The 26,688-nt window shown below is 47.8% G+C and overlaps 1 protein-coding gene across 19 annotated transcripts in view; it reads left to right on the top strand.

The window, feature by feature from the left end:
• Window positions 1-26,688, top strand: part of Foxn3 (forkhead box N3) — a 380,376-nt gene that overhangs the window by 270,410 nt on the left and 83,278 nt on the right. For 18 of the 19 annotated variants that reach the window (XM_008764802.4, XM_017594165.3, XM_017594166.3 and 15 more), the window contains one exon: window positions 4,072-4,136. In XM_008764802.4, the coding sequence (XP_008763024.1) occupies window positions 4,072-4,136 (65 nt within the window). Of the gene's footprint in view, window positions 1-4,071; window positions 4,137-21,786; window positions 26,371-26,688 lie in introns of those variants that run through there. The other variant, XM_039112343.2, reaches the window with a different exon arrangement.

The raw sequence follows: 26,688 nt of genomic DNA, 5'->3' as shown, positions 1-26,688 counted from the left end.
CTAATGGGCTTGTAAAAAGTCCAGACTGGTGAGTCCAGACTGGACTGGGTATTCAGGAGTGCCGGAGCTTCGGGCTTACACTATGTCCCTGTTTCCCCATGTGGATAGCACAGACATCTGACAGACTGTGTCTTGATTCCGAGAACTACCTCAGGGCCCTACCACCTGTTGACTCCCAGCATCCTCTTGGGAGTAGAGAAAAGAGCATGAGGCCCAGGAGTGATTGACTGTGACTCTGGGGGACACATGGTGTGCTGTTAGGAGAAAGTGTGCCTCTCTTGGGTTTTCTTGGTTCGTCCCTGGGCTCAGCGTTCAGCAGAGCAATGTTTTGAAATGCCAGTTCAGAGACGGGCTTTCTGGCAGTCAAGACCCTCTTAACCTGTTGGCCTGCATCCTTTGTCGCTGAGTTTGTACCGCTGGTAGTACTGAAGGTCACTGTTAGCACATTATTGAAATGAGACATTTGCAGTGCGGGCCTTGCATTGTCTCTGCTAATAGGAGCCCACTGTTTTTCACATATGGTTAGTCAGATTGCTTTTTCTAGCCTGGGACTTTGCCTAAGAGAGAGATTCCTTAACAAAAGACCTCCTGTGGGGAAGGATGGCTAAGAGTTCTGTGTGGGAAGGCAGACAGGGCTGGAAGATGATCGAGAAGAGGAGGCAGGCACTCTGGAACCCAGGGTTGCTCTTGTCCTGTAACCTCCCTGTACTGCTCACCTCTGGAATGGGAAGGTGAAGGTGATCTCTGTCTCCTACCCGCTACACAGAGCCACACAGAGCCACACAGAGCCAGGGGAAACTTGGCCTCAGTAGTTGACCCTTCGTTGTGCTGGTGAGCAGCAGTGTGGGGACCACAGTGAAATGATTCAGTTCTGGGTCCTTCCTGGCCATTTCGCACAGACGTGCCATTCACCAGCCACTTGTATTCACAGGATGAGGAGGTCCAGGAGCCTGTTCTGACCCTGCCTGTGTCTACCATTCCATCCCTCCACTCTTTTTTTTTTCCCCCAGAGATGAGGACCGAACCCAGGGCCTTTCACTTGCTAGGCAAGCGCTCTACCACTGAGCTAAATACCCAACCCCCATCCCTCCACTCTTGATTTGAAAAAGGAGGCAGGAGGCACCGCCCCTCCCAAACGTCACGCCACCATTTTCTCTGAATGGTTGCAGTTACCGTGTATTTTTAAGTAATTTCATTTGGGTGCATTTTTAACTGACTTTGCGTTCTGAAGGCCAATCAGCCAGGGGTGTCTCCAGCTGTAGGAGTAAAAGTCAAGTTTGCCAGCCTGCAGCTGGAGCCTGGGCCATTAGCCTTCCCACAGGCACTGCAGGTCTCTCTAGATGGCATCAGAAGGAAAATCTGGCAGTAAGTTCTCAGAGGTCACCTATAGGAGTTCTATTGGGTTTTTTTTTTTTTCTCCTTATTCTTCTTCCCAGGCTTTTGAGCACTAAACACAGTTCTCAATAGGCGCTTGATAAATCCTTAAATCTCTAACAGTCAGATGATATCATTTTGAGGGAAAATCTAAAAGGAGCCTGCGGAATATGGCACCTGGGAGCTCAAAAGCTTTGCAGTTAGCATTGAGGGAATGCCCGGCTCACTTAACTGCTAGAAACACTTGCACACCATCTGTGTGCACTCACACATATACACACGCCATGTGCGCATTCACACATGTACATACATTATGCACACCACACACACACACACACACACACACACACACACACACCCCTACACTTTGAGTACAGCAAGAGGCCATTGCAGGGCCAAATCTCCCTCTACCACCTGAGGACAGACCAGAGGGGCTGCAGAGCCCAGCGGCCACAGAATACTGATGAGTGACTTAAGGTGTTAAAGGGCGCTATAGAAATCCTCCGGTAGATTTCTATCATACGAGAATTTTCCTTATCTAAAACCACTGGGTTTATCTGACCCCAGCTTCCCACATTTGCTCCATCCTGGGTGTCTACTCGGTTTTCAGCAAATCAAGGTCAGGATAAAAAGGAGATTTGGTGGCAGTAAGCTGGATATTCAGGCTTCTGCAGTAATACTCAATTATTGAATTCTCCAGAAGCAGTGAACTCCTCTATGTAATGAAGTCCTCGGTTTTTAAATATCTTTATGAATCAGCCAGCTCAGTGTGGGCGCAGCCAGCTTGCTGCTTTCTGCTTCATTATGAGGACAAGGGGGTAGTAGGGCTCCGGGAACTTGCTAGGGCGGGTAAGGCCAGTCTCCTAAATACTTGAACACACCTTGTTCTTCCTGACTGAGCCTTCTAAAGGGCCCCCAAATGCCATAGGAAAGGAACCACAAGGGCCAGGAGCCAGCCTGCCATCATCGTCCTGCAGCCCTGAGACCCCACCCCCAGCGTGGTCCGTTACTGTCCCTCAGAAGCCTTGCTTGCCAGGGCTGGGGATCTGGACTGCAGGGGGTGTGTTACTTTTAATCACTGTTGATATTTCGCATCCAAAGCAAAGATAAAACAGAATCTGTGAGCATTCAAGTTCCCAGGACACGCACGCTCCCCAGATCTGCAGGTCCGGCTCAGACCCCCACAGTAGAGCAGGTGCTATGCTAACATAAGCAATGGCAGTGTCTGCTTCCCCAGTACATAGACGAGTTACATGTAACATGGTGTGTGTACACTCTGTTGTACTTGCACAAGTACTACACATAGACGTCGAAACCTCAACTTAAAGCTCCCTTTCTGCTAAAGAATACTAAGGATCATGGGAACCGAAGTCGGGTACTGGTACAGTTGCTCCACACAGGGCATTCAAACCTGTAATCATTAAAGGGAAGGAAAAGACACCTTGGCACGTAGCAAGGCACATGAACATGGAGTGCAGAAAACAAGAGATGGCCGTGTTAGCGAGCACATTTGACATCATCATGCTATTTAATAGCATTTTTATGCGCTAGTGTTTTTCTCTCTTGTAACTCCTCCTCCATCATGTACTGTGTCCCTGTAGCTGTGACAGTATTTGTACCTCTGGTAATGAAATTCTGGCAGGCAGAACGCCACTGGCATCCCCCTTCCTGGTTAACAGCATTGCTATCCGTCACAACTAGGCCCCAGCTGACTACTGAAGAGTTCTTGTGTTCATTCAGGGATGTGCATACATGTCTGTCTGTCTGTCTGGATGGATGGACTTACAGATATATCTCTTTGGTCAATTTTAATGTATTAAATGTTGAATCTGATTGATGCTACATCAGCCAACATCATTTGCCGTGTACTATTTTGGTGAGAGTAATTTAAATTGCCTCTTGGGCTGGATGTGCTAATGTGAACCGATGGCTTTCTAACATTCATCTTAAGCGAGTCCTTGATTGAGGATAACCTCCTTTCCACTTGAAAGGTTTTTTACTAAGATTGGGCAGCTATAAGGTTTTCCACTGACTGTCTTAAGACAGTGAAAACGCTCATCTAGAAGTGCAGAGAGTGTCTTAGTGACAGATCAATCTCGCTCCTGTTCTTCTCTCTGCTGTTACTAGAACGTGGGTGGCAGTCCATCCGCTGGGTGTTTTATGGGGCATGGAGTGCAACATTTTTAAGCCAAGAAGTTGAAAACAAGATGCAAAACAACAGACAAGGGAGCGGGCGCAGAGCAAGGTTACATCTGTGGGAAGAGGATTTGTAAGAGAGAGGGCAAGAAAGGGCAGCTTCGATGTAGAGCAGACAAGTTCTGAGGTGAAACCAGGAAGTGCCAGCGGCCCTGGTCAATCACAGTCAAGGACAGGACTTGTGAAGCCAGGAGCAGGCGAGCCAGCATTCTGTGCTCACTGATACCCCTAATCAAATCAGCACACCACATGTGTTTGCCAATTGCCTGTGGATGATCTCAATGGCCAGGTGTGACACTAGCCAAGACGGTAACCAGAATACTCGCACAGATGGTTTTGGCGTGGGGAACAGAAAGCCTGTTTTTAACCTAATTGTTTTTGAAGCAGTGTTTCAGGGTCACTACCAGTGAAAGCTGGAGAAAGGCCACCAGGGAAAGGGCTGCCGGGGGTGAGTAGAGGCCAGCACTCAAAAGCCTCACGCACATCTGTGTTCTCTTTCAGCACATCAGGTCCACCCATCTGGCCGGGTAGTACCTTCTTCAAGAGAAATGGAGCCCTTCTGCAAGGTAAGTGTCTAGGAGCACCTCCTCCTGTTCCCTCGCCTCCATCCGGATTCCTTTATGCATGGTCAGCCAGGAGCGCTTCCTTCTGGTTAGCAGTGGATGTTCTCTGGAGAGGCGTGACTGTTGTGCCCTGGATCTGACTGCCCTCTTCTTACCTCATCCTGCTCGAGCGTCATGGCTTCTGTGAATTGAGAGTTTGAAACCAGGCCTCTGTCCCAAGACCGTTGCTATGGTGGAGTCGGGACAGTGTGACAGTTACGCACACTGGCTGATAAAAGCTCTCCATGTGTCTGACGCCTGACGTGACTGAGCTGGTTTGAATGTTTGCCATTTTGTTATCATGGAGGCACATCTGTACCCTGCTGTCCCCTAACATTCCTGTGGACCTGGAAGGTTGGCTCAGTTTGTACCTTTGCTCCAGGGACTCCTTTGTCCCTAGAATCAAACTGTCTTTCACCCTGGTTTTGCTCTTACATTGCACTGAAATGCCAAAGGTGAAGAAATCAGGGTTAAAAACAGCCGTTATGTGTGCCCAAGTCTTTCAGAAGTTACCTCCGGGTTCTGGCGGCTGTGGATATCTGCTCTATGGGTGAACTGATCCTCAGGTTTCAGGGATCAGGGATGAGAGGGAAGCTTGGACCTTGAAAGCGCGCACTCAGGGGTGTCCAGTCCAGGAGCTTCAGGGCTGTGCTGTTGTGGGTGAGGGTTCGATGCCTTTGACCGGCTGTTCAGCATGTCTTATAGAGGAATGCACTGAAGCAAGCCATGTGCATGAAGGAGTAGATAGATACTCCTGTGCTTACGAAGAGACATCTGTTGCCAGGTCTCTGGAGTAGTTCCAGCAATGGTGGCCAATATGGTTCCAGCAGTGGTGGCAGATACGGTTCTCGTTTCCTGGGTCACATGGTTTCACGATTTTGAATAGTATGTGGAAGTGGAGCAGGACGTTTCTGTTTTTCTTGTGCAGATAAAGTTGGGTAAATCCTACTTTCTTAGCCATTGTGGATGTCCTTTGCGTCTAAGAAAGAGAAGGAATCAGCACTAAGATTGCACGCAGTGATTGGGTTTCCCAAGCGGACCTCCGAGTCACAGACGTCTCTGCTTGGCTACGCTAATGGCATGGGATCCCTTCACCTTGGATTGCTTTTACAGTTGGGATTTGTTTGCTTAGAGCTTTTTCTTTCAGGATTCAGTCTGTTCTGTTCTCTGTTAGGTAAGGTACTGTCTGGGGATGAGGAGTTGGGGTTCATACCCATGACACGGGTCCATGGAGCGAGCTGACAATGCCTAGAGCTGGGTGAGCGTCATGGGTTCTGTTGCATGGGTAGCTGTGTCTTTTTCTTCATGATTTTAAAGTTTCATGGTTCCTCTAGTGTCCTGGGAATTAAGTAGTACAGGTTTCAGGTGTGTATGGGATCTACATTCAGTTGAGCATGACTCCATATATGTCTGTCAGTCATTGTAGTGTACATTTGAAAAACCATAAAAATCTTTCTAAGTTTGGAATTGTGGGCAGGGATTTATTTCTGTGATGTTCCATCATTTTGCCCTACCTGTCTAGAGTCTCTGAGCCGTCCTCTGCCCTGAAAAGTTCGTTGTCAGGCTTTAAGGGTTTCCCGAATGATCTTACATCTTCCTTTGGGGCTTACAGGACTGTCTAGGAGTTGCGAATGCCACAGTCAGCTTTCTGCCTAAAGACACAAGGATGCAAAGAAGGGGGCTGCCCCTCCACGCCTCTCAGAAGCTCACGGTAGCATCTTATCTAATCCGAGCCCACCTTCTCAGCATCGTCCGCCCATCCCTTGTCTTCCCTCTGACGGGTGGAAGGCACATCTTCCGACTAGAAAGGAGCCCGGGCTCCATGACGATGCACTGTCAGCATGGTGGGTGAGGGTCCGGGATGCAGGAACGGGGAGGTAGGCAGTGGGGCTATGATGAAGAGGAGGCTTACTTTTTGCTGGGAGTTTGAAGAGGGGCGTCACCTCCTAGGGAAACTGACACTTGAGCAAGGACTGGAAACAGAAGGAGGTGTGTGTGTGTGTGTGTGTGTGTGTGTGTGTGTGTACATATGTATAATTCATAGACGTGGCATTGCCAGGCGTCCCAGAGGGAACCAATGGGGACATGGTACTGGACACGTGGAATATAACTGGCACATGGCAGGTGCTTCTTGACCTTATCCAGATAAAGCTCTGAAAGAAGGAAAAAGCACACATAGGTCTTCACCCATGACCCATGTACTTAACAACACAAGTCACTGCAAAGTGTCAGTGGTTTGTCCTTGTTAGCATGCAGCTGTTGGCATTCGCACCCTGTCGTTACTGCGGGCATCATAAGGCCTTACACCCCCTCGCCTAGGAAGGGAGTTTCTTTTTTTCTTGTTCTATGGAGATAGTCTCATGTAGCCCAGGCTGCCTCAAACCTGCTATGCAACAAAGGCAAACCTTCAACTCCTGGTCCTCCTAGGACTGCAATGTGATGTTCTAATCACACGGAGGTGAGAAGCTGCACTGGTGCTGAGACCAGTGGTCTAATACTTACAACAGGGGCTGGAGAGATGGCTCAGAGCACTGCCTGCTGTTCCACAGGCCCCGAGTTCAAGTCCCAGCACCCACAAGGTGGCTCACGACCATCTGTAATGGAATGAAGATAGCACAGTGTACTCCCATACATAAAATAAATCGTAAAAAAAAATACAACAGGGAATCACCTAGTGTCGTCTAGCACTTGTTGGGCTTGTGACTGAATGGCATGTTGGTATTTGAAACCTAAGTAAAACTAACAGGAAGAATTAGCTGGAAGTGCTCAAGTCCTTGCTTAGACCTTAAAGGTGACATCATCCTTTGGTTCAAAATCACAGGAAGGCTGGGCTGTTGAATCACCTCGGTTTAAGGAAACTGGGGGAAGATTTGGTTTAGATTACGTCAGGCAGAGCCACTTCACATAATTGGTCATTCTGTCAATTCCCAGTGTTTATTCTGAATGCCACTTAAGCTGTGAGAAGCGCTGTCAGTATTCTAGCAGTTCCAATGGACTAGAGAGCCCTTCAGTCTATGTACACTAGAAACCAAGCAGAGCCTCACAAGGGGACAAGCCCGTTTGTCTGACAAGGGACCCGGGGCATCTAAACACAAGTGGGGCTTATTCAGAGGCTTGCAGGACAGGTGACAGGTGTCTTGGCCAGCTGACAGGTGGCTTCCACAGTCCCCGTGCCTTTGAGTCTTGGTGTTTGTCCGTGTGTTTCAATGTTATATATGTATACGCTTAACAATGTCGTATTTTCTTAATGAAAGAATGAAGTTCTTTAAGGATCTCCCTTCCCACTTCTAAACATTACAAAGTTAGATTTAGAATATTTCATTTAAAGGTCACTGCAGCTTGGATTAATTTCATGAGTCTGTGTCTCATAATTACAGATATTTCTCAACCTGGTCTGCCCCTTCATCTGGCCTCTGATGGCTTCACCCTAAAAGGATATAAGACAGCCTCCATCCCCCTCACTCTTAGCTTCCCGCCTTCTGCTACAACTTGGTGAAGCTGGGCCCGGCCTTCTCTGCTACTCTTTCTGTCCCTCACAGGCCTGATGGCCCTTGAACTTGGCAGAGTTCGTTCAGGAAGAAGCATTTCCTGCACCCATCCACACTACACTACACCTCCCATGTCTGTGTCAGGCTGTTGCTGGCCAAGGGAGGCCCAGGCCCAGCCTCTCAGCTGCTCTGCCCAGCTTGTAGTCAGGCCTAGGGAAAGGCCTGAAGCCAGCTGCTAACAGCACTGACAAGAATTCTTCATTAAACCTCCCCAGCCAACTGCCTGACACCCTACCTCCTGTTTCCCCTCACCTTCCTGCTCCTTCACTCTAGCTAGCACAGGGCCACCGTTGTGGTGGTGGTGGTGGTGATGGTTGTTGTTGTTGTTATTATTATTATTATTATTATTATTATTATTATTACTATTATCAAAATAGATCATTACCACACCTGTGTCCCTAGCATGCAGTGAACGAATCAAAGCATTCTATCACACCCAATAGGTTTTTCTTTCTTGGCTGCAGACAGCCCACAGGATAAACTAATGAAATGGGAAGAAATCCTTAGAGACATTTTCAGTGCACAGAGCAGGATTAAGCCGCCACAAGCCAACAGCAAACGGGGGCAGGGGTGGGGGGCGGGGACCGGTTCTTTTGCTGGCAGATTCACCACGTTGTTTCCGTGTGTGCACAGTGCATGCACCATTGGGAAACCATGCATGATGCTGACTGCTCTGGGGAATGGGATTTTCCAGGCTCTGGGTTGACTTCATGCTGGAACTGTTGCCACCTGCCCTCCGCAGCCCTCTGCTCCCATAGCCCGGCTGTGTTGCACTGATAGATGGATGAGGGAATTCTCACTTGGTTTTATTTCATGCCACAGAAGACTGAACTGCTCAGAAAACTCAGGTTTTGAGTCAGAACCACAAGCCATGCATGGGAAACCCAAGCTCTGTATTTTCTTCAGTGTAAATTAAGGACTGTCCCTCTGGGACAGTTTCCTCCTTGAATTCCAGCTCTGATCTTCCTAGCAACATTCCTAAAATTCAAAATGAACAAGGAAAAAAGTGTCACCTTCATCCGTCTTTGGTGGGTCCAAGAAGATGGGTGGATTGTGTTTGCCAGCTGCCTGGACAATCATATCCAACATGACAGTTTTCAAAGCTCTTTCAGTCCGTCCTGAAGCAATGTATTATAGATTCAAACAACCTAGAAAGAAATCTCGGCTTCCTAAGCAAGTGGCTAAACCCTGGTAACAGTCTGACCTCCATTGCTATAGCAAAATAGCAGAAGAAGGATAAATTATAAAGAAAAGAGGTTGTTCACAATCTGAACGTGGAAGGCAGAGTGAGCCAGCTCTTGCGATTCTCCCTCTGACAAGGGCTTCATGACCCTGGCGTTACAGTGATAGGATCGCAGAGAAGAGGTCACATGGTGAGACAGGAAGCCACAAAAAGACATATTCAAATGTTTTTTTTTTTTTATTTTAAGTGTATGGTTGTTTTACCTGCATGTATATCTGTGTACCACATGCGTGCAGTGCCCACAGAGTTCAGGAGAGGGCATGCCCCAGAACTGGAGTTACCAAGATGGCTGTGAGCAGCCATGTGGGTGCAGGAACCAAACCCAGGTGACCTGCAAGAACAGCCAGTGCTTTCCCGCCATGCTGCCACTACCACCCAGGGGCTGCTTGCATTCATTTTTTGGCAGCTCTCTTTCCTGTGAACTTATTTACTCCTGAAGACCAGCATTAATCCCTTCCTAGGCAATTGTCATTAATGGCATGGCCACCTGCTCGTGTCCTCACGGAGAAACACCACAAAGTCTTCTGGGAGCATTCTTCTCCATTTCTGTTCTGAGCCAGCATCTCTTTGGTACCAGCAGGATTCGGGGACCACCCTTTGGTCCAGGGCCCTCAGTTCTCGAATTCAAGGGCCCACATCTCAGGTTTTGTTGGGTTTTCTGAGACCCTCCCCTGCCCATTGCTTTCACTCACATGTGGCAGCTCGCCCTGGGCTTTCTGGCATCTCTCATCCCTTCCACAAGCTGACTCTTTTGTCCGCTGTGGAAGGAGGACATTCACCTCTTACATAAATCTGCTTCCTGCCCCCAGGCACACCCATTACCAACCTCAGCACTTACAGAAAGGAGCAGCCCCTCTCTACATTTGCCTCAGATGTTCACCGCCTTCTGTTCTCCTTGGCCCAGGATGGGCTCTGTCTTCCTTGGCATTGTCTGTCTTTTTGTCCTGCAGCGAGTAAAGATTTTTATGGAGCCGCAGTAATTGTCAGCTTGCTGTTCTGTTTACAGAGATGAAGTTAAAGGGGTGCTTTTGGGCTCCTCTAATCTTTCTTTGTGTGCCTTGGAACATGCTTTTATGCTCATTAAAAAAATAACAAGGAAGTACAGTTTTCAAAGAGGCCGAGGGTTCATTTTGATCTTTGCTGGTCCCGTTATTATTTATTTTGGAATGAAGGGCCTTGTGCAGCACAGGTCAGCTTCAGATTTGCTCTGCCCATTTACCTTTCGAGTCCCAGGATTACGGGTGTGCTTTAGCATGTTCAGTTGGTGTGCTGATGGGAATTGTGCGTGCTAGTCAAGAGCTGAGCTGCACCCCCACACCTGTGATTCCAAACTTCCCATGTCTGTAGCCTGCCACACAGTCGAAGGCACAGTTCCATGTTCTGCATTTTCCTGCTTGACCCTAACTTTAGCTAATCTCCAGACCCCCGTCTCTAGTGATTGTCTTCATGAAAGCCTCATATTGCTCTCTGAGAAAGCAGCCCTGTGAGCAGACTGCTGAGAAAGATGTTAGAGGCAGCAAGGCCGGCCAAGGACAGGAAATTGAAAACATTTACCAGAGACTTCCTCAAGAGTCAAGGCATCTGTTTCCCTGACTTCCCCACCCCCCCCCCCGTGTGTGTGTGTGTGTGTGTGTGTGTGTCTGTCTGTCTGTCTGTCTGTCTGTATATGTCTGTGTGTGCACACGTACCCCAGCTGCTGGAAGTTATGCCCATGCAATTGTCTAAGTGTTGAGGGTAGAGTATGTCACCCAGTCCTAGTCCACACTGTCTGCCTTTTTTGAGACAGGGTCTTTCCATGTAGGTCCTTCAGGCTAGCTGGCCTGGGAGCTGCCAGGCATCCTCCTGCCTCTGCTTTTCTGCTTCAGTAGGAACCTGCAAATGCAACCTTTTGTATTATGTATCTGACTTTCATTGGGCTCCTGGGGTTTGCGTTCAGGTCGTCACACTTGCACAGAGAATCACTTTACCTACAGAGCCAATCCCCCAACACACACTTTATGATTGATAAGATTGGGTGGAGAAAAGAAAATCCTAGAATTAGCCACTGAAAGGTTAATATAAAGAATAACCCTCTTCTGAGCAAGGATCTTACTTGATGTGGATTTTTATTATGGATGTAACTTTACATTAAACTCATCAATAGAAATGTTCCCTTATAGGTTATTCCTAAATAGCATTTAGGAATGTTTCTGTAATCTATAAAGTTATACCCATGACAAGACTATGAAATGTAGAGATGAAACAGCTTTGTTTCATCCCGTTGTCATGTAGAGCATGTGTCTGTCAGAGAGCCTTGGCTTTAAGTACAATCAGAAAGGAAAAGCCATTCCCCTTGAAGCTCTGTGGAACTGCTGAGGTGGAGGTCTAGAAATATTTTTGTAAAATCACCAAAAGACTTGAGGATAATGAAGATTTTAGGATGTGTTCTGGGCCAGCTGTTCACGTGATGGTTTCAGAAGTGGACTTAAAATTACCCCCTAAGCTCCTGAAGCCAAGTTTATATTCTTTCTGCTCACTGTGGGTTTCCTTCCCAAGCCCTTGCCAAGGGGAAGGCTTAGGGTTTCGTATCTGTGCCATCCTGCACACAGTTGGGATGTGTGCCTACATTCGTGTGCACCTGTCTGTAGTCCAGGTTCTTAAGTGGAATGGCCTTATAGAGATCGGTACTCTTAGTGGCCCTTGCAGCTTATAGAGGAAATTCAGTCTCTCCAGAGAGTTTGCATTTTCCCAGCTCTCTTCCAGCATGCAACAGAGAGTAGATCTCAGGTCTCAAAGCAGGCATCCCAAGTCCATGGTCCTGCACCTCTACAAAATGAAGACCCAGAAGTCTTGCAAGATTATCATAACTAAGAAGAGCATTAATAATGGTGTGTGTAGCATCCCTAGTACTTTGTAGGTACTCCAGATGTAGGTGTTCCTGGTACAGGTGCTCCAGATGCAGGCACTTCAGATGTAGGCACTCCAGATACAGGTGTTCCAACTGCAGGTGCTCCAGCTGCAGGTGCTCTGGATGCAGATGCTTCAGATGCAGGTGCTCCAGCTGTAGGTACTCCAGATGCAGGTGCTCCAGATGCAGGTGCCCATGATCCTGACCTCACTCCAGAGGATGCAGTGAGATTGGGAGAGCAGAAGTGAAACCCTGGGATGACACCCCCGCCCCTGCAAATAGCTCATCTATCTGATTGGTAGAGTCCTTGCTTTCTGCCCAGGCCAATAAGCAAGAGTCCCAACTTCATGAACTTGGTGAGTATGTGCAGTGTTCGTTATGTTCACGGTAACATCTGTGCAGACTCCTACAGCTTCATGTACCTTCCTTCACCCTCAAGCAACAACAAGTAACAGCAGCAACGACAAAACTTCTCCCCCACTTCGACTGCACAGATGCCTTTAGGGGTATTTAAGGCCATTTTCAGTCTCTGGTGTACTGGGGCCGAGAAAGACTCATACCCTACTCCCGAGCGCACCCCATGCAGTTCTTGACATGTTTGAACAACTGTGGTCCCACAGAAATGTAACAGAAAGGTTCCACTGGGCTGGGCAGGAGTAACCTGTGATGTGTAGGTATTGTTCTCTGACTTAGTGCCTGGTTTATGCAGAATAAAACCAAACTCAACATTCACAAAGGTCAGTTTCAGTAAACAGGGAGGTCAAACTCAAACAATGGGAAGCGAGAGCCAGCTACTTATGTGGTGGTGAGAAGGGTCCCAGTGGGCCTGGCCCCTCCCCAGCGGTTACCAAAGCATACATCAGCTCGTGCTTCTTAGCCCGCAGATTGTTTGTTTTTATCTTGGGGGACCTTGGGACTCCTTAGGTAGCCAAGGCTGGACTGAAACTTCTGACCCTCCTCCCTTAGCCTCTCAAGCACTGATTTCCCGATGTGTGCCATTGAGTCAAGCTCAGACTCCAGTTTTCTGGGGTGTGCTCAGGTATCTGGTTCTAACTGGACACCAATTACAGACATGAATTATGAGTCTCTGTGGTGGTGACATTTGCAACAAGACTGTGGCAAAGTCTTAATAAAGACCAGACTGTGAGAAGTGTACAAAGAACAGTTCTGTGTCAAATCCTTCTTGTTCTCACACCCTACACTTCAGCCCCTTCCTCACAGCAGAATAGGAATGCATTGATCCTGGGGATGTGTTCCGGTTGTCGCCCATGTCGCTGACTCACAGGTGTACCGGCTACCGGCAATAGGACCAGGGCTCATTGCTCATCTGGTAGGACCGCTGTGGGCATAATCCCTACATCAGTTTCTGATGGGCACTCTTTGGCCTTGAGGACAAGTTGAGAGTAGCCATGTGGCTCAGGCCAGGTTACACTGTACTTTTAATTTTTCTTGGGTTTGGAAGCTCGATAGAATATGCTGACATCATCAGCTAACTATCCTGACATCCCCTACACTCCAGTGTGAAAACTAGTCCAAACACAATGAACCTGGGATAAGGTTCCTGCTTAGACAAGGTCAGCCCTCTGTTTTACCTAGGCCAATGGAAAGTGAGCTTCTCTTGTGTTCAACAAAAGGTCCTGACCAGTCAGGCTCCTCTAAAGAAATAGTATCAGTTAAACTAATACATATGTCTCTGATGACTTCTGTGCATCCCGTAAGTGCAATTTTCTTGTACACACCTTCCCTGTTTGTCATTTAGAGTACGTGGGGTGCTTTCCAGGATGGCCCTGGAAAGCCAGCAATACTAGGACCGTTGTCTTTAATGAGCTCTAATACCCATGCACCCAGGTATATACACCCAGTTACAGCCACGGAGCACTGGTTTGCAGTGTCGTTTGCTTCAGGAGGAGGGAGCAGTGTCCACCTGCTTCACAGGTGGAGAAATCAATCGCAAATGAAGTGTTGGCCAAGTTGCCTATGTGTGTAAATGAGTATGGTGCTGCGGGTGTGTGCCAAGTTCAATTCTCTGACATGGAGGCTATGTTCAGCAGTCCCTGTTCTCTTCCAGGCCCATTGCCTCCCATGTCTGACAAATGCCATTTGTACTTAGTGGCCTGTGTACAGGAGAATCACATCCACCATGCACCCTCTGCACCCCCAGCAGACGAATCTATGAGATGGAACACAGTTTTCATTTAGCATCTTTTCTTTCCCTTATTGCCATTTGAATTCATCGAGAACAGTTTTGAGTCTCATTAGGGGAGTCTTAATTTAAAAATTAAGTTGGGAACTAGCAAGTGAAATTGAAGAGGCAATGCCTTTGGTTCTAAACTCGGTTTTCATTACTCAGTTACTCTTCAAATTATACTGATTTCAGTGCGATGGTTTTTGTTTTTTTGTTTTTTTTTTTTGTTTTTCCTAAATAGATTGGGAAGCCCAAAGGCTTTCTAGACCAGTGGTTATCTGCTGCTCCATTTTCCCCTCATCCACCTGACCCCAGGGGCCTGTCACCTCTACCTGCTGTGTGGTCTGCCTGACTGAAAGCCTCCACCCCACCTCCTTTTGGTCTAGCTGTTCTTTCTCTGTCAGTCCCAGCCATGAGCATGGCAGTTTAGGTGGCCTTGGCAGCCTCTGTAGTCACATGACACTACTCACCATGATATAGTTGTGTCTTGGATAAATTGACTGGCATCCTCTGTTAATCTCTCCTGGGACCAAACCACTCACTGGTCCCTTGATCAGAAACGTCCTGGAACATGCCACTGTCCTCTCCTCAGCTTCATTCTGATGAGGGGTGACATCAGCTATCTAGAAGGCTGGTGATGTTTCCCATCCTAGTCCATACTTTCCCATAGCCTTTCAAGACACACACTCACTAATTCACATATGTGTGGTGCTGTGGTCCTAGCATTTAGTAGGGGCTCCCTTGTGAGATTGGCTAAATGCAACATAAAACGTTGTGGTAGTTTGCTTGGGAACCTCAAGTGCTATTGTTATTGAAATGTGCACTCTTGCACCTTATACCCTGCTCCTTGGGAAGGTAGATTTAGAAAGTGTAGAGACAGGAGTCTCTGCCAAGTCTTGCTTGATCTTTCACTTCTTCTTCGGAACCCACAGAGGCCTCTTGTCCATTTACATCTCTCTCCAGCTGGACTGCAGTCTATTTGAAGCCAAAAGGTTTCTTATCTCTGGCCCGAGTACCTCCCAGGGAACTCTGCCTAGAAAAGAAATCGACAAATATTTGTGAAAGCTGTGTGTGGACCGCACTGCAGGGGCTGGCTCGTGTGCCCCGCCTCCATTCCTGATGAAGGCAGCCCTCCCGATAGGACTGAACTTGGACATAGAGCCTTTACAAAGGTGGGGAAGACTCAGTGTGAGCAAAGGTGGGGACTCCCTCTGCTGGGACTGGTGTCTTTATGAAAAGAGAAAGAGATGACAGAACATCCGTGTATGGCAGAGAAGGGCACAACAAAGACATTGACCACCTAAAAGCTAAGGAGAGGCCTCCAGAGAAACCAAACCTGCGGGCCTGTAAACTTGGACTTCCAGTATCCAGGTCTGTGTGCAGCGCCCCTGCTGTCTGCACCACCACATTTGTTGTGGCAGCAAAGGCTAATGCAGTCACCAGCTGTCCGCTCACCTTGTTCCGTAACATTGAAAGGCTAAGAATAAAATTCGATGGCTAAAGGGAATTCGGAGAAGAGCTGTAGCCTCCTCTTTAATGTTAATCCTCAGTAATAGACAGCTGAATCCTAGCCCTCATCTCTCATGTATGGTCAAGCAGGGCAGCATGTCCCAGGCCAGCAGCCTACCCACACACCCACAGCCACCCCCACCACATCCAAGGGAGAGTGAATGTTGTCTTTTCCTAAGATTCTGGGCCCCTGGGAAATTATCTTAGCCTGACCGACGCTATATGGCCTTGATGGTCCTGTATTCTCATAAATAATAGCAATTATCAGAAGGAGACAAAGCCAGAGGAGTCTGCACGATGGCCTTAGACCTTCTGCTGACTAGCTGTGTTTACTTGCATATGTAACCTGACCTCTGGGTGCCCATAGCTGTGTTTCTTAAAATAATCTGTGTTGCTGTAATGGGCAGTTTCTTTTTCCTTTCTCAGAAACTGACCCAGACCTGCAAGTGCAAAGCCTTCCTGCTCCAACCCAAGCATTCATCTGTGAACCTATAGGTGGTGTCTCTATCAGACCGGCTCCTCCCATCTTAACCACTGAGCCATCTCCAGCCCGAGGTTGATTGATTCATTCATTCATTCATCCATTCATTTATTTATTTATTTCATGTATGTGGATACACTGGTGAGCCATGCCCCTCAAATGGCGAGCCAAGATGAACCCTTCTTGCCAGGCATTCAGTTGTGGCAGCAAAAAAAGGAGCGCTCACAGAAGCTTTCCCAAGCTATTTCCACCAGAGAGGAGTCTCCATTGAAACAGAGAACAGGGTTCAGTGAACACCACTGGAAAGGCACCACTGACCATGCTTTCCCAGGCTACACGCACCTCAGAGGATACAAAGACTCACGGCTGATTGTCCTATTAACACTTGCTCCATTTACCCTCTAGGACGCTAACAGCATAGTTTTTTTAGGGGAGAGGAGCTTTTGAGATTGAACCTAGGGCCTTGTGCATACTTAGTTCATACTTTACTGTTGACCCCTCACATACACACACATACAATCCTGTTTTTATATGTATGTATATGTGTGTATAGTCCTGGGTGAGTGTGTGCATGTACACATCTGTGCACATGTTTAGAGAAGCTAGGAGTATTAGTCCTCAGACACCATCTACTTTGTTTTGAGACAGGGCCTGTCACTGGCCTAGAAGTCACCAGGTAGGCTAGGAGGACTGGCATTATGAGCACAGTGTGTCCACCAGGCTTTCTTGAAACAGGTTCTGGAGGTGGAACTCTGGTCTCTGTGTTTGCAAGTCCAGGTGCAAGACTGATCCATTTCCCCAGACTCTGGTACACTTTTAAAATGAGAGCAAAGGCTGTGGCATGCAGTTTAAACTCAAGCAGTTACTTGGAAAACCCAGCAACTTAATAGACAGGTTCTACAGCAGACTCTAAGGACCTTTGACAAGATAGATGTGCCCTCGGGTCAGTGCCACCCCTTACCCAGTAACCAAGTAGAAACTGTTGCCGTTACCTGAGGTGGATTAAGATGTCCCCCACAGTCTTCAGCATTTGAACGCTTGGTTTCCAGTTAGTGGCACCAGATGGAGAGGCTGCCTGTCAGAAGAGGTATGGCATTGGAGGCCGGCTTGAGAGTTTAAAAATATATTCTTTTTGAGTTCACTTTCCACTTTGTGCTTGTAGTTTAGAATGTGAGCCCTCAACCTTCACTCCTGTCCCCATGCCTACCTGCTTCTTACTGTGGTAGTAATAGACTTTCACTGAAACTGTGAGCCCAAATAAACCCCTCCTTCTATACGGTGCCCTGATCACGGTATTTCGATACAACAGTAGAAAAGTAGCTAATACATCATCATTGATGGGAATTATTGTACCATTCACAGGAGGGGGAGGAAGAGATGTCTTTGATATGTTTGGTTTGATGTCCATACTTGTATGGCATCCTGTTGAGGGGAGAGTCTTCTGTCTGGGTTGATGAGCCCTGGTTTCCTCGTGGTATAAATGGCCTTTGTCTGCTGAGTTGAGCAGAGCTTCCCCAGCCAGCCCCTGTAGGTAGAAGCTCGTGGGGACCCCTCGTCTTGTGAGCTCATCAGTTCTATCTAATTGCTCTGTCTTGCTGTTGACTGTAGCAGGGTTGGTGTGGAAAGACAAGCCAGGGTCTGGTTATCCCTGGAGGGCAGGGTAATATCTGGAGAGATGGAAGGCGGGTTCTCTGGGAGCCAGCAGCCTTCTGTTCATTCCTGGGTTCCAGGTGAATGCTTGGGGCAGTTTCCCTGAGCTGGATCCTGTGTGGACCTTGCTGAGTGTGTGTTACACCAAGGGGAAGTGTTCAGAAGCGAAGGAGCAGCATCCACTCCATTACGCTTACTTGATTTCAGATTTCTACTATACACATGGAATGAGCCTCAGAATTCTTCCATGATTAAAAAAATGGGATTGGCATAGATTTTGTTGAATCAATGTTAATTTAGAGCTGGGAGAAACACAAAAAGTCACAAGAATTTCTTTGACAATTCAAGCATGTTTTATGTAGGCCCTCTGAACCTGTGTGTATTGATACCATTACTGTGATATTTAGACTCCGTCTTGAACAGGCCCGCTGACAAAGATTATAAAAATGTCAATCTCTCCCCAGAGAAGTTTTTTTTTTTAATTCATAACCTGAGAGTTCATTCACAAATGTAGGTTATGATGAACTTATAGGATTATAAATTAACTTTGGCAGGAAAAAAAAGAAATAAAAAGCTTACAGCAAAAACTTTGAAAATGTCTTTGCCAAAGCACATTGGTCAGTCTTAGAAACTTTAAATGCTTATATAGACAAAAGCCATCTCCCAGTCCATCACTTCTTGATGGATAATGACTGACAAAGTAATTGGATTAGAAACTATTATTCAAAACACACCAGGCATTGTACTCCTGAAGAACATATTGTGCCTGTGAACTTCCAGGAGTTTGAAAATGAGCAGACCCTGTTCACTGCGATGTCTGAGTTGCAGTGGCAGACAGGATAGCCAATGTCATCGTCAGCCAAAGGCAGGGCTAAGCACACTCGCACCCTTGGAGGTTGTGTGGAGAGAGAGAGTCCTTCCTCTGCAGATTTTGTCAGACGCGGGTATTTGGTAAAGCCTGTCAGATCAGTGGCCCGTTTGTTACCGTGAGTTAAGCCAGGATCCTCCATGTCTCAGACTTTGAAAATACTAAGTGGTAGTGGTCTCTGAAGTGATTAAAAATGGTGCAATTTAACTTCAAAACAAAACAAAACAACAACAACAAAAACCAAATCCAAATTTATAATTTGGAACTTTCTGAGTGCCCATAAGTGGAGCCTGGCACACCTCAGCTCCTGAGGTGGTTGGTATCCTGAAAGTGTTGTTCCCAGTTACCTTTAGGGTACATGTGTATAGAACACAAGGGAATGTCCAGCTCAGACTGTACCCATGATCAAGATGATATGTTGGAATAGTTAAGAAAAGGAAGCAAGTTCTCCTTCCATAATTTCCAAGGTAACAAAACTCAGATTGTGTGCAGAAATGACTTTAGTATTGGGTGTCCCCAGCCAGTTCTGAAATCCTCTTATTTCAGAGGTGCATGTCCCTTGTTCTTCCAGAGGAATGAGTAGCATCACCATATGTTACAGTCGGGCACTCCCAGTTGCTAGTTCTGCTCTGGTGCCCTTCCTGCGTACTCAGGGTTCAGGTGTAACCAGGAGCACTGGCTTTTCCTGAACCAAGCTCATTTCCGATGCAGGTAGGATAATGGTTCTGATGGGAGCAGTGGTGTGCCACACGCTACCCTGGCCTCAGCACTGAGTGTGGTGTGTTTGTTCAGGTGAAGAAGGAGGGACCTCAAGTCCTTGGCCAGCCACAACCTCAGTGGGCAAACAAGAAAGCAAGACCAGGGGGTTGGGGATTTAGCTCAGTGGTAGAGCGCTTGCCTAGGAAGCGCAAGGCCCTGGGTTCGGTCCCTAGCTCCGAAAAAAAGAACCCAAAAAAAAAAGAAAGAAAGAAAGAAAGAAAGAAAGAAAGAAAGAAAGAAAGAAAGAAAGAAAGCAAGACCAGGCATCAGGCTTTGCTCTGCGAGAGGATTTCTCCCCAGGCCTGCATAGCCCTCTTCTGCCTTCCTTTCCCCAGAGCCACCTCCCTTCTATTGTAGGAGACTCAGAGATAGGGACAAGATGGGGAGAAGCCCTGGCTCTGTGTTATAGAGGAGTCCATCAGAGGGATCGTCCTGCTGTATGTGCAGGTCAGAGACAGATCACACACGTAGTGATGGTCCATGGGTGGTGATACAGCTGTAGTCTTCGGACGATATAGCATGTCCACGTTACAGCGTGGCACAATACTCCCATGTTTGTGATATCAACTGTAGGAACATACAGGGGTTAACACTTGGCAGTGACAGTAACTGTCATATTTCATATTGGTTTGCATGATTGATTCTGTGTGTGTGTGTGTGTGTGTGTGTGTGTGTGTGTGCGTGCGTGCGTGCGTGCGTGCGTGCGCGCGCGAGTTAGCTAATCTGTATCCTTGTATGTATCAGTATGGTCTGCTATGCTGGTGTAGAGACCATGGAGACCAGTGGCTCACTTGAAGTTATTTTCATCAATCATCTCCCACCATCTGCTTTCCAGACAGTGTCTCGTTACTAACCCTGGAGATTGCTGTTTCGGCTACATTGGCTGACCAGTGAGCCCATGGGACCTACCTTTCCTCCTCCACTCCCAGCCCCCTCCCCACCCTCACCCCAGGACTAGGGCTGCTGAAATGTGTATGACCATGTCCAGCTTTAAAAGTGCACTTTGGGATCAAAACTCAGATTGTAATGTTTGCAGGGCAAGTGCTTCAGTCTCTCTCTCTCTCTCTCTCTCTCTCTCTCTCTCTCTCTCTCTCTCTCTCTCTCTCTCTGCTCCACCCATTCTGGTGTTCTCTCCTTTGGGTTTTTATTTTGTTTGCTTTGTTTTTCTGGCCTTGGGTATTGAAGCTGTACCTCAGCTATTAGCCCAGGCTACCCTGAGGCTTGCTATCCTCTTGTCTCAGTCTTCTACATATTTGGGATTACAGGCATGCACTGAACTTGATGACTGATTTAAAGCATATCCCCTCTAAAAAGCTGATATGAAGCAACGTGCCACGTTCTGTGCCTGTGGCCTTGTGCGTTGTATGTTTGCTGTATCTCTGGCTTACACCAGGAGTCCAAGAGGAGAGAGCAAACTTTACTGTCTGGGTTTATGCAAGTAAACAAGATGACTCAACTACCTAACAAGTTGTCTGTCAGAACATGTCCCCATCATTAATGGGCTTGCGGCTAATCCGTCTTTCCTGACCTGCTGAGACTGTCTTTGGCCTTGGACATGGCTTCTCTCATCAGTAGCAGCAGACCATTCCATGTGTGGTCCCGGTCCCTTGTACATGCTAGGCAAGGACCAAAGGTGGATGTACCTAGTGTACCCAGCCATGAGTCCTAGGCTAGCTTCTGGCTTCCTGAATCCGATGGCTTTGAGCTAGGAAGGGGAGTCCGGTGCATTCTTTAACACGGTACATCAGGCATTCTGATCACTATCAGAGTGTTTGTCTGATAGCCCAGAACTCTGGGTCAGATGGCCCAGTGACCATAGCATGAGTGTCCCCTGTCCTGTGGCCAGGACAGCAGGTCCACTTTGAAAGCATATCCATGGCAGGTGTGTGTGTGTGTGTGTGTGTGTGTGTGTGTGTGTGTGTGTGTGTGTGTGTGTGTGTTAGGGGGTAATCATTCTCTCTAGGCTGTTTGGACTACCCAAGACTGACCAGCCATAGTCAGAAAGCTCTAAATCTGAGATTCAAACTGCTCCAAAGCCCAAAACTTACAGGACTTCGTTACTGAAAATCCTACACCTTGAGTCTTTGTTTCTTACAGGAAAGATTTTCTGAAGGCCATGTTTATACAATGTAAACAAAACATAAGTGGATTTCGTGTTTATAGATCCCATCCCTACAGTAGGCATTTTACTATGTAGCTGCACATATCCTCAAACCTGAAAAACCACGTTTTCAGGTGAAGGACACTTAATCTGTGTGGATTTTTACACAGTGGAAGCTATGACATGGGCCTAATATGATGCTCCGGGCTGCAGGCTTCCCGTCTCTGGTCACTTCTGTGTACGGCATCTCCGTAAGGAACACTGTCAGTGCGTGGGGTCTGCTGGACTGGCTCACGAGAAGATGCAGAACTGACGATCGTTGCTCCTGACTTTGAATTTGGGAGGCAGCTTTTCGTTCACTGTAAAACGCCTCTGCCATGCAGGTCACAGGCTTCCGGGTGTTCCGTGGCAACTGGAACTGGAAGAGAAGTTTCTGTTGGAGAGCTGACCCCGCAGCTGGAAAGTTTCCTCAGAGCCCTTGCCTCGCCTTTGCACTCCCTACTGTCTGCTTGAGAGCCGCACTGCTGCAAAGGGCTGCTCATTGACGACTGTGTTCAATTAACTTGTCCTACGTGTCCCGCCATGCTCCCAAAAGCATTTTCAGTAGCTTACAAAAAGAAGTATCGAAGCTATAACAGAGAGGAGATGACAGGGCGGGATGAATATGTATGGTTGACATGCGTTCCCTGTATTGTTTAAAAAGATGTGGCATATTTGTTATGTCCTTCATTGTTATAAAAATACCTGGGCACAGCAACTCAAGGAGAGGAAGGCACAGTGGCACGAGCTAGAGGCAGCTAGCTGGTCACAGTGGGTCCACAGCCAGAGGCTCACACTGGAGAGGGGTTCATTGCCCTCAGGGTGCTTCCTATCCTTCACCCCTGTCTCAGTGTACTTTTTAGAAAAATGACATTGTGCAGACAGAAAAGGCCTCTTGTGAATGAGATGTCTGAAATAAAACACGCTGAATAGATCTTGAATCACTTGTTTATCTGCGTTAATGAAAGTTGCTTGCCTGGAAAAATCAAGTATTTTCAAGGCTTTCAGGGTCCTGGCTTTATGCTGGACTACTGCTGGTTACTGTTGGTTTCTTTCTAGGTTCCTCTCTTTCTCCCTGAGTGCTAAACCCTGAGCTGGCAGTATCCTGGCTGCTGCCACCACCATCAGCAGCAGCACCACTGCCACCAGCACCATTACCACCACCACCACCACCACCACCACTGTTACCATCACTACCACCACCATCACCACCACCATCACCACCACCACCACTGTTACCATCACTACCACCACCATCACCATCACCACCATCTTTGCCTGTTTCTAGAAGAAACCATGAGCTTAGTTACACTGCACTGCAAGTCACACTTTCTCTTCTCTTTCTCATGAAACCTCCCAAAGGACAGAGATGGCAAAGAGCACAGAGTCAGAGTTGCTCTCTATTGTGGAAGCAGAATGCAGTGGGGAACGAGAGTTCTTTAGTTCTCCCTCTCCTCAGCTCCTTTGTCAGCCACAGCAAGGCTGTGAAAACACCACTACATAAACCCCTTCTTGCTGCCTCTCCATGCAATGGGGGGTGGGGGGGGTCTGTGATTACCTTAAGACCCAGTTATGAGTGCATGCGTGTGCACACACGTGTGTAGACTGTATTCGTGTTCAGAGATGTTACTATTATTTGTGGTGTGTTAGTCTTGGTTTCAGCTTCATGATGGCTCCCTCACTTTTCAAATTTCAAGCATGACTGCTCTCCTGTACAGTGGGGTACGGTACAGTGTCTGAGGTTGGGGGGGGCATTTGCACACACCCTGGTCTTTCCATGGGTGTGTTCTGAAGAGAGCACTCAGAAGAGAGCTTGCAGGCTCCCAGACCCCTTACCTACAGTGCAGGTGTTAGGGAGAGCAGGACCTCAATCCAAAGTTAGCTGTCATTTTTAGACTGCTTAACGAAGGTTGACCTGGAAGCCCAGTGGGGACTTAGGAATGCGCTAGTGTAGGGTCTTCCAAGAGCATCAGATTCTGCAGTTTGGTAAGTAAGTGGTTCTGTTTTTAAAAGATTTCTCTGAAGGAGAATTTTCATATTCTTTTCAATAATGTGTGTCAGTTGAAGATTTCTGAAAGTTATTTCTTGTGCTTTACGAGATTCTTCTTAGGATTTAAATACAATCTCCTTTACCTCTGTGTCCTGCTAAGGAAAACATCCACTCCCTGCGTCTTTGGGCATCATGCTGGCAATGCCCCCTGGAATCTCCGTCATGGGCACTTGGGGCTCCTCCCCTAGCAATGGATGGGTCTGGTTGGTGACAGTAGCTGATGTAGACCACCTCTTCCCTCCAGGGACTAAAGGGCACTGCGTGATGTAGGTGGCTACCAAGGGGGCCATTTTCCACCTGTTTCTTTCTCAAAAATAAACTTGTTTTACCAGGATCAAACCTTTGCCATCCAAGCCACTTGAGTCGGTTTTTCCCTACTGAGCTAAGTTGCTACCCAAGCAGAAATAATCTGTTCTTCAGAAGGTCCAGTGTATAAATGAACGGCTTGAGGAGTGGAAATACACAGCTTTATCTGGGGGCCGACTCTTTGAAGGGTAGACTCACGGGTTCCCACCTGCTCAGGCTCCTGTTGGCAGGATATCAAACCGTGGTCTCATGGCCAGATTTTCACTGAATAATGAATGAGCCAGCATCGAGCAGGTCAGAAATCGAAATCAATAAAGCTAAACTCTACCAAGAAGAGAGCTGTGCACGAGACTGATGAAGCCGGCGGAAGCCAGACACACGAACTCAGATGCTTCGATTCTCACAGATAAAGGAATGCAAAGAGAAACCTGTGGCTTAGGGAAGAGTTGCAAGGATCAGGGCCAGAGTGGCTGCCTCTCGTGGTTGGAACGAGGAAGAAAGAGTGAATAGTCGGGCATTCTGCTTCTTAATGACTGGTACCGCAATCGCTCGCTGCTCCCTGCTCCTGAGAGCCAGGCGCCGAACATCTCCATCAGTCATGTTTACAGCTGTGTGACCAAAACAGATCTACAGGCAGCCTGTTTGTCCTGGCCTCGTGGAAAGTGACAAGACCGCGAGGTCATCGAAGAAGCCCGTGATTCCTGCCCTTGCCTGCCTTGTTCCTCGGTCTGCCCGTCCGGTCCACCTGCCTGTTTAGGTCTAACTCACCCCTTTGGTCTCTGGTGACACAATCTCCCTGGCCGATTGATTTTCGTTTGTGGGAGATTGAAGGGCATTATGTGAGAACCCCTTTTATGCATGCCAATTGTTCCATGAGAAACGCTCTATTTCCCATTGAAAATGGCAGCAGGTGCCGGTAAAAAGGCAGTGCAGTGCGCAGGAAAGGCCTGCTGCTTCCCAGCTCCTGGCAGGCCCCCAGAGGAAGTGCTTTCAGTAAGGACAGCTCAAATGTGTGCCTTGTGGAATGGTCAGACATACCTCACCTTGTCCTCTAGACCTTTGGGACTCTGAAGGACTGTTTTCTTCTTTAGGTGTCTGGGGACTTTCTCTTTTTTTTAATGAACCACTTGAGGCCGTTCTAAAAGATGGAGTGATTACTCGTGTAGTGTCAAGCCTGTCTTTGCTTTTCCCAAAGCCTCTGTTCTTGATTATAAGGAGGCGGTGGGTATGCCTGGATATGCCATGAAAATCAAAGATGGCTGACTTCAGAGCTAAAGGGACTCCTCCATATTTTAATCATTTAGTTAGAATCCTGTATGCAATCTTCCACAGCAAACTTTGAGAAGTGTCCAGAAAGGACTGTACATTTAATCTGAACCCTAATCTTTCGCAGAACAACAGATGTTTGCAGTTGATTGGACCCACCACGGGGCCATACCAGGAAAGGAGTGTTGGTTGGGACCTTTTCTTAAGACCATCCTGGAGAGGGGACAAGGTTGGGAAGATGACTTGTTTGGTAAAATGCTACAAGCGTGAAGTCTTGAGTTTGGATACTCAGTGCCCCACATTAAAAGTCAGGAACAGCAGGGTATGCCTATGATCTGGACACTAGGGAGAAGGAACTCAGGAGACTCCTGGGCGCTCATTGGCCCAGCCAGTGCAGCTGCATCAGTAAGCTCAGGTTCAGTGAGAGAGTCTGTCTCCAAAAAGCAACAAAAGTGGGAGAGTGATTGACAAACGTTCCTGAGATTGACCTCAGGCCCGCATACATACCTACTCTCGTCCCACACGTGCGTGGGGACACATGAGGACTCCAGCCAGCCTCTGACTGAGGGAACTGACTTTTGTCAGAAGTCCCTTTATTCTTAAAATTTCACCATCCTTGGGATCTGGTACTCTGTCCCCTGTGGCGTGAGTGGATGAACGGACTCATTGTCAAAGGCAGCCCGGGCGGGCTGGGAGCACAGAGGCCTTGCACAGGCAGAAGTGCAGACACCAGGAGCAACACCACTTTTGTGAGATTGAAAGCAAAAGGTAGTGGTGTGGATTCCTCTGGCTGTCAAGGAAAGGGTGTCAACCTGAGAACTTCTTGTGAGAGGCTTAGGGACGTGGAGTCACACAGTCATCTTGATGCCACCAGCAGTCTCTGGCCTTAAGAATCTGAACTGCCTCAGAGAAGCCGGGGTTGGAAATCCACATGGGAGAAACAAAGCTTTCCCATCAATCCCTGTGTGTCAATAAAGCACTTCTCTCTCCTGCCTCTCTGCTGAGTGCCTCTAAGTGCTCATTAGTGGGAGCTGGTCAACAGAGGGCTGTGTTCAGATTGCGGAAGCCAGGGTGTGATCAGCAAAGCTGGCTTTGAGGTCTCTGGCTCTAAAAAGGTGAGAGGGCTATGTGCTCAGATGCCAAGCTTGATGTTCTTTGGATTGCACTTTGGTTTTGGTTTGGTTTTGTTGTTGTTTGTTTTATTGAAACAGTTTTATATAGCCAGGCTTGGCCTCACATTGGTCTTGAACTCCGGATCCTCCTACTCCTGCCCTGCTCCCCCCACCCCCAACCCCACCCCGCACCCTCTCCTACCCGCCATGCCGAGATTACAATGTGTGTGCTGGCTATCATTCCCAGCACCGGAAGCAGATTTGAGAAGGGATCCTGAGGGCTGAGGGGAGGGAGGGCACATGCCGATGGTGTCTAGTGGAGATGGACTGACCCAGCACACTGGAACACAGGTGAGTTTGTTGATTGGACATATTGCATATTGATTTTGAATTCAGGAAATTCCTGGCTTCTTTCAACAACTAGGAGGCACGAGGCAGCGTGGCCTTGCCTTGTTCCGGAGCAGCTGCAGCCAGGCATGAGTGGCCCCTGTGGTGTCACCCAGGTGCTCAGC

The sequence above is a fragment of the Rattus norvegicus genome, chromosome 6, assembly GCF_036323735.1.
Source record: "Rattus norvegicus strain BN/NHsdMcwi chromosome 6, GRCr8, whole genome shotgun sequence".
NCBI lineage: Eukaryota > Metazoa > Chordata > Mammalia > Rodentia > Muridae > Rattus > Rattus norvegicus.
This window is presented reverse-complemented; position numbering and strand designations above follow the sequence as displayed.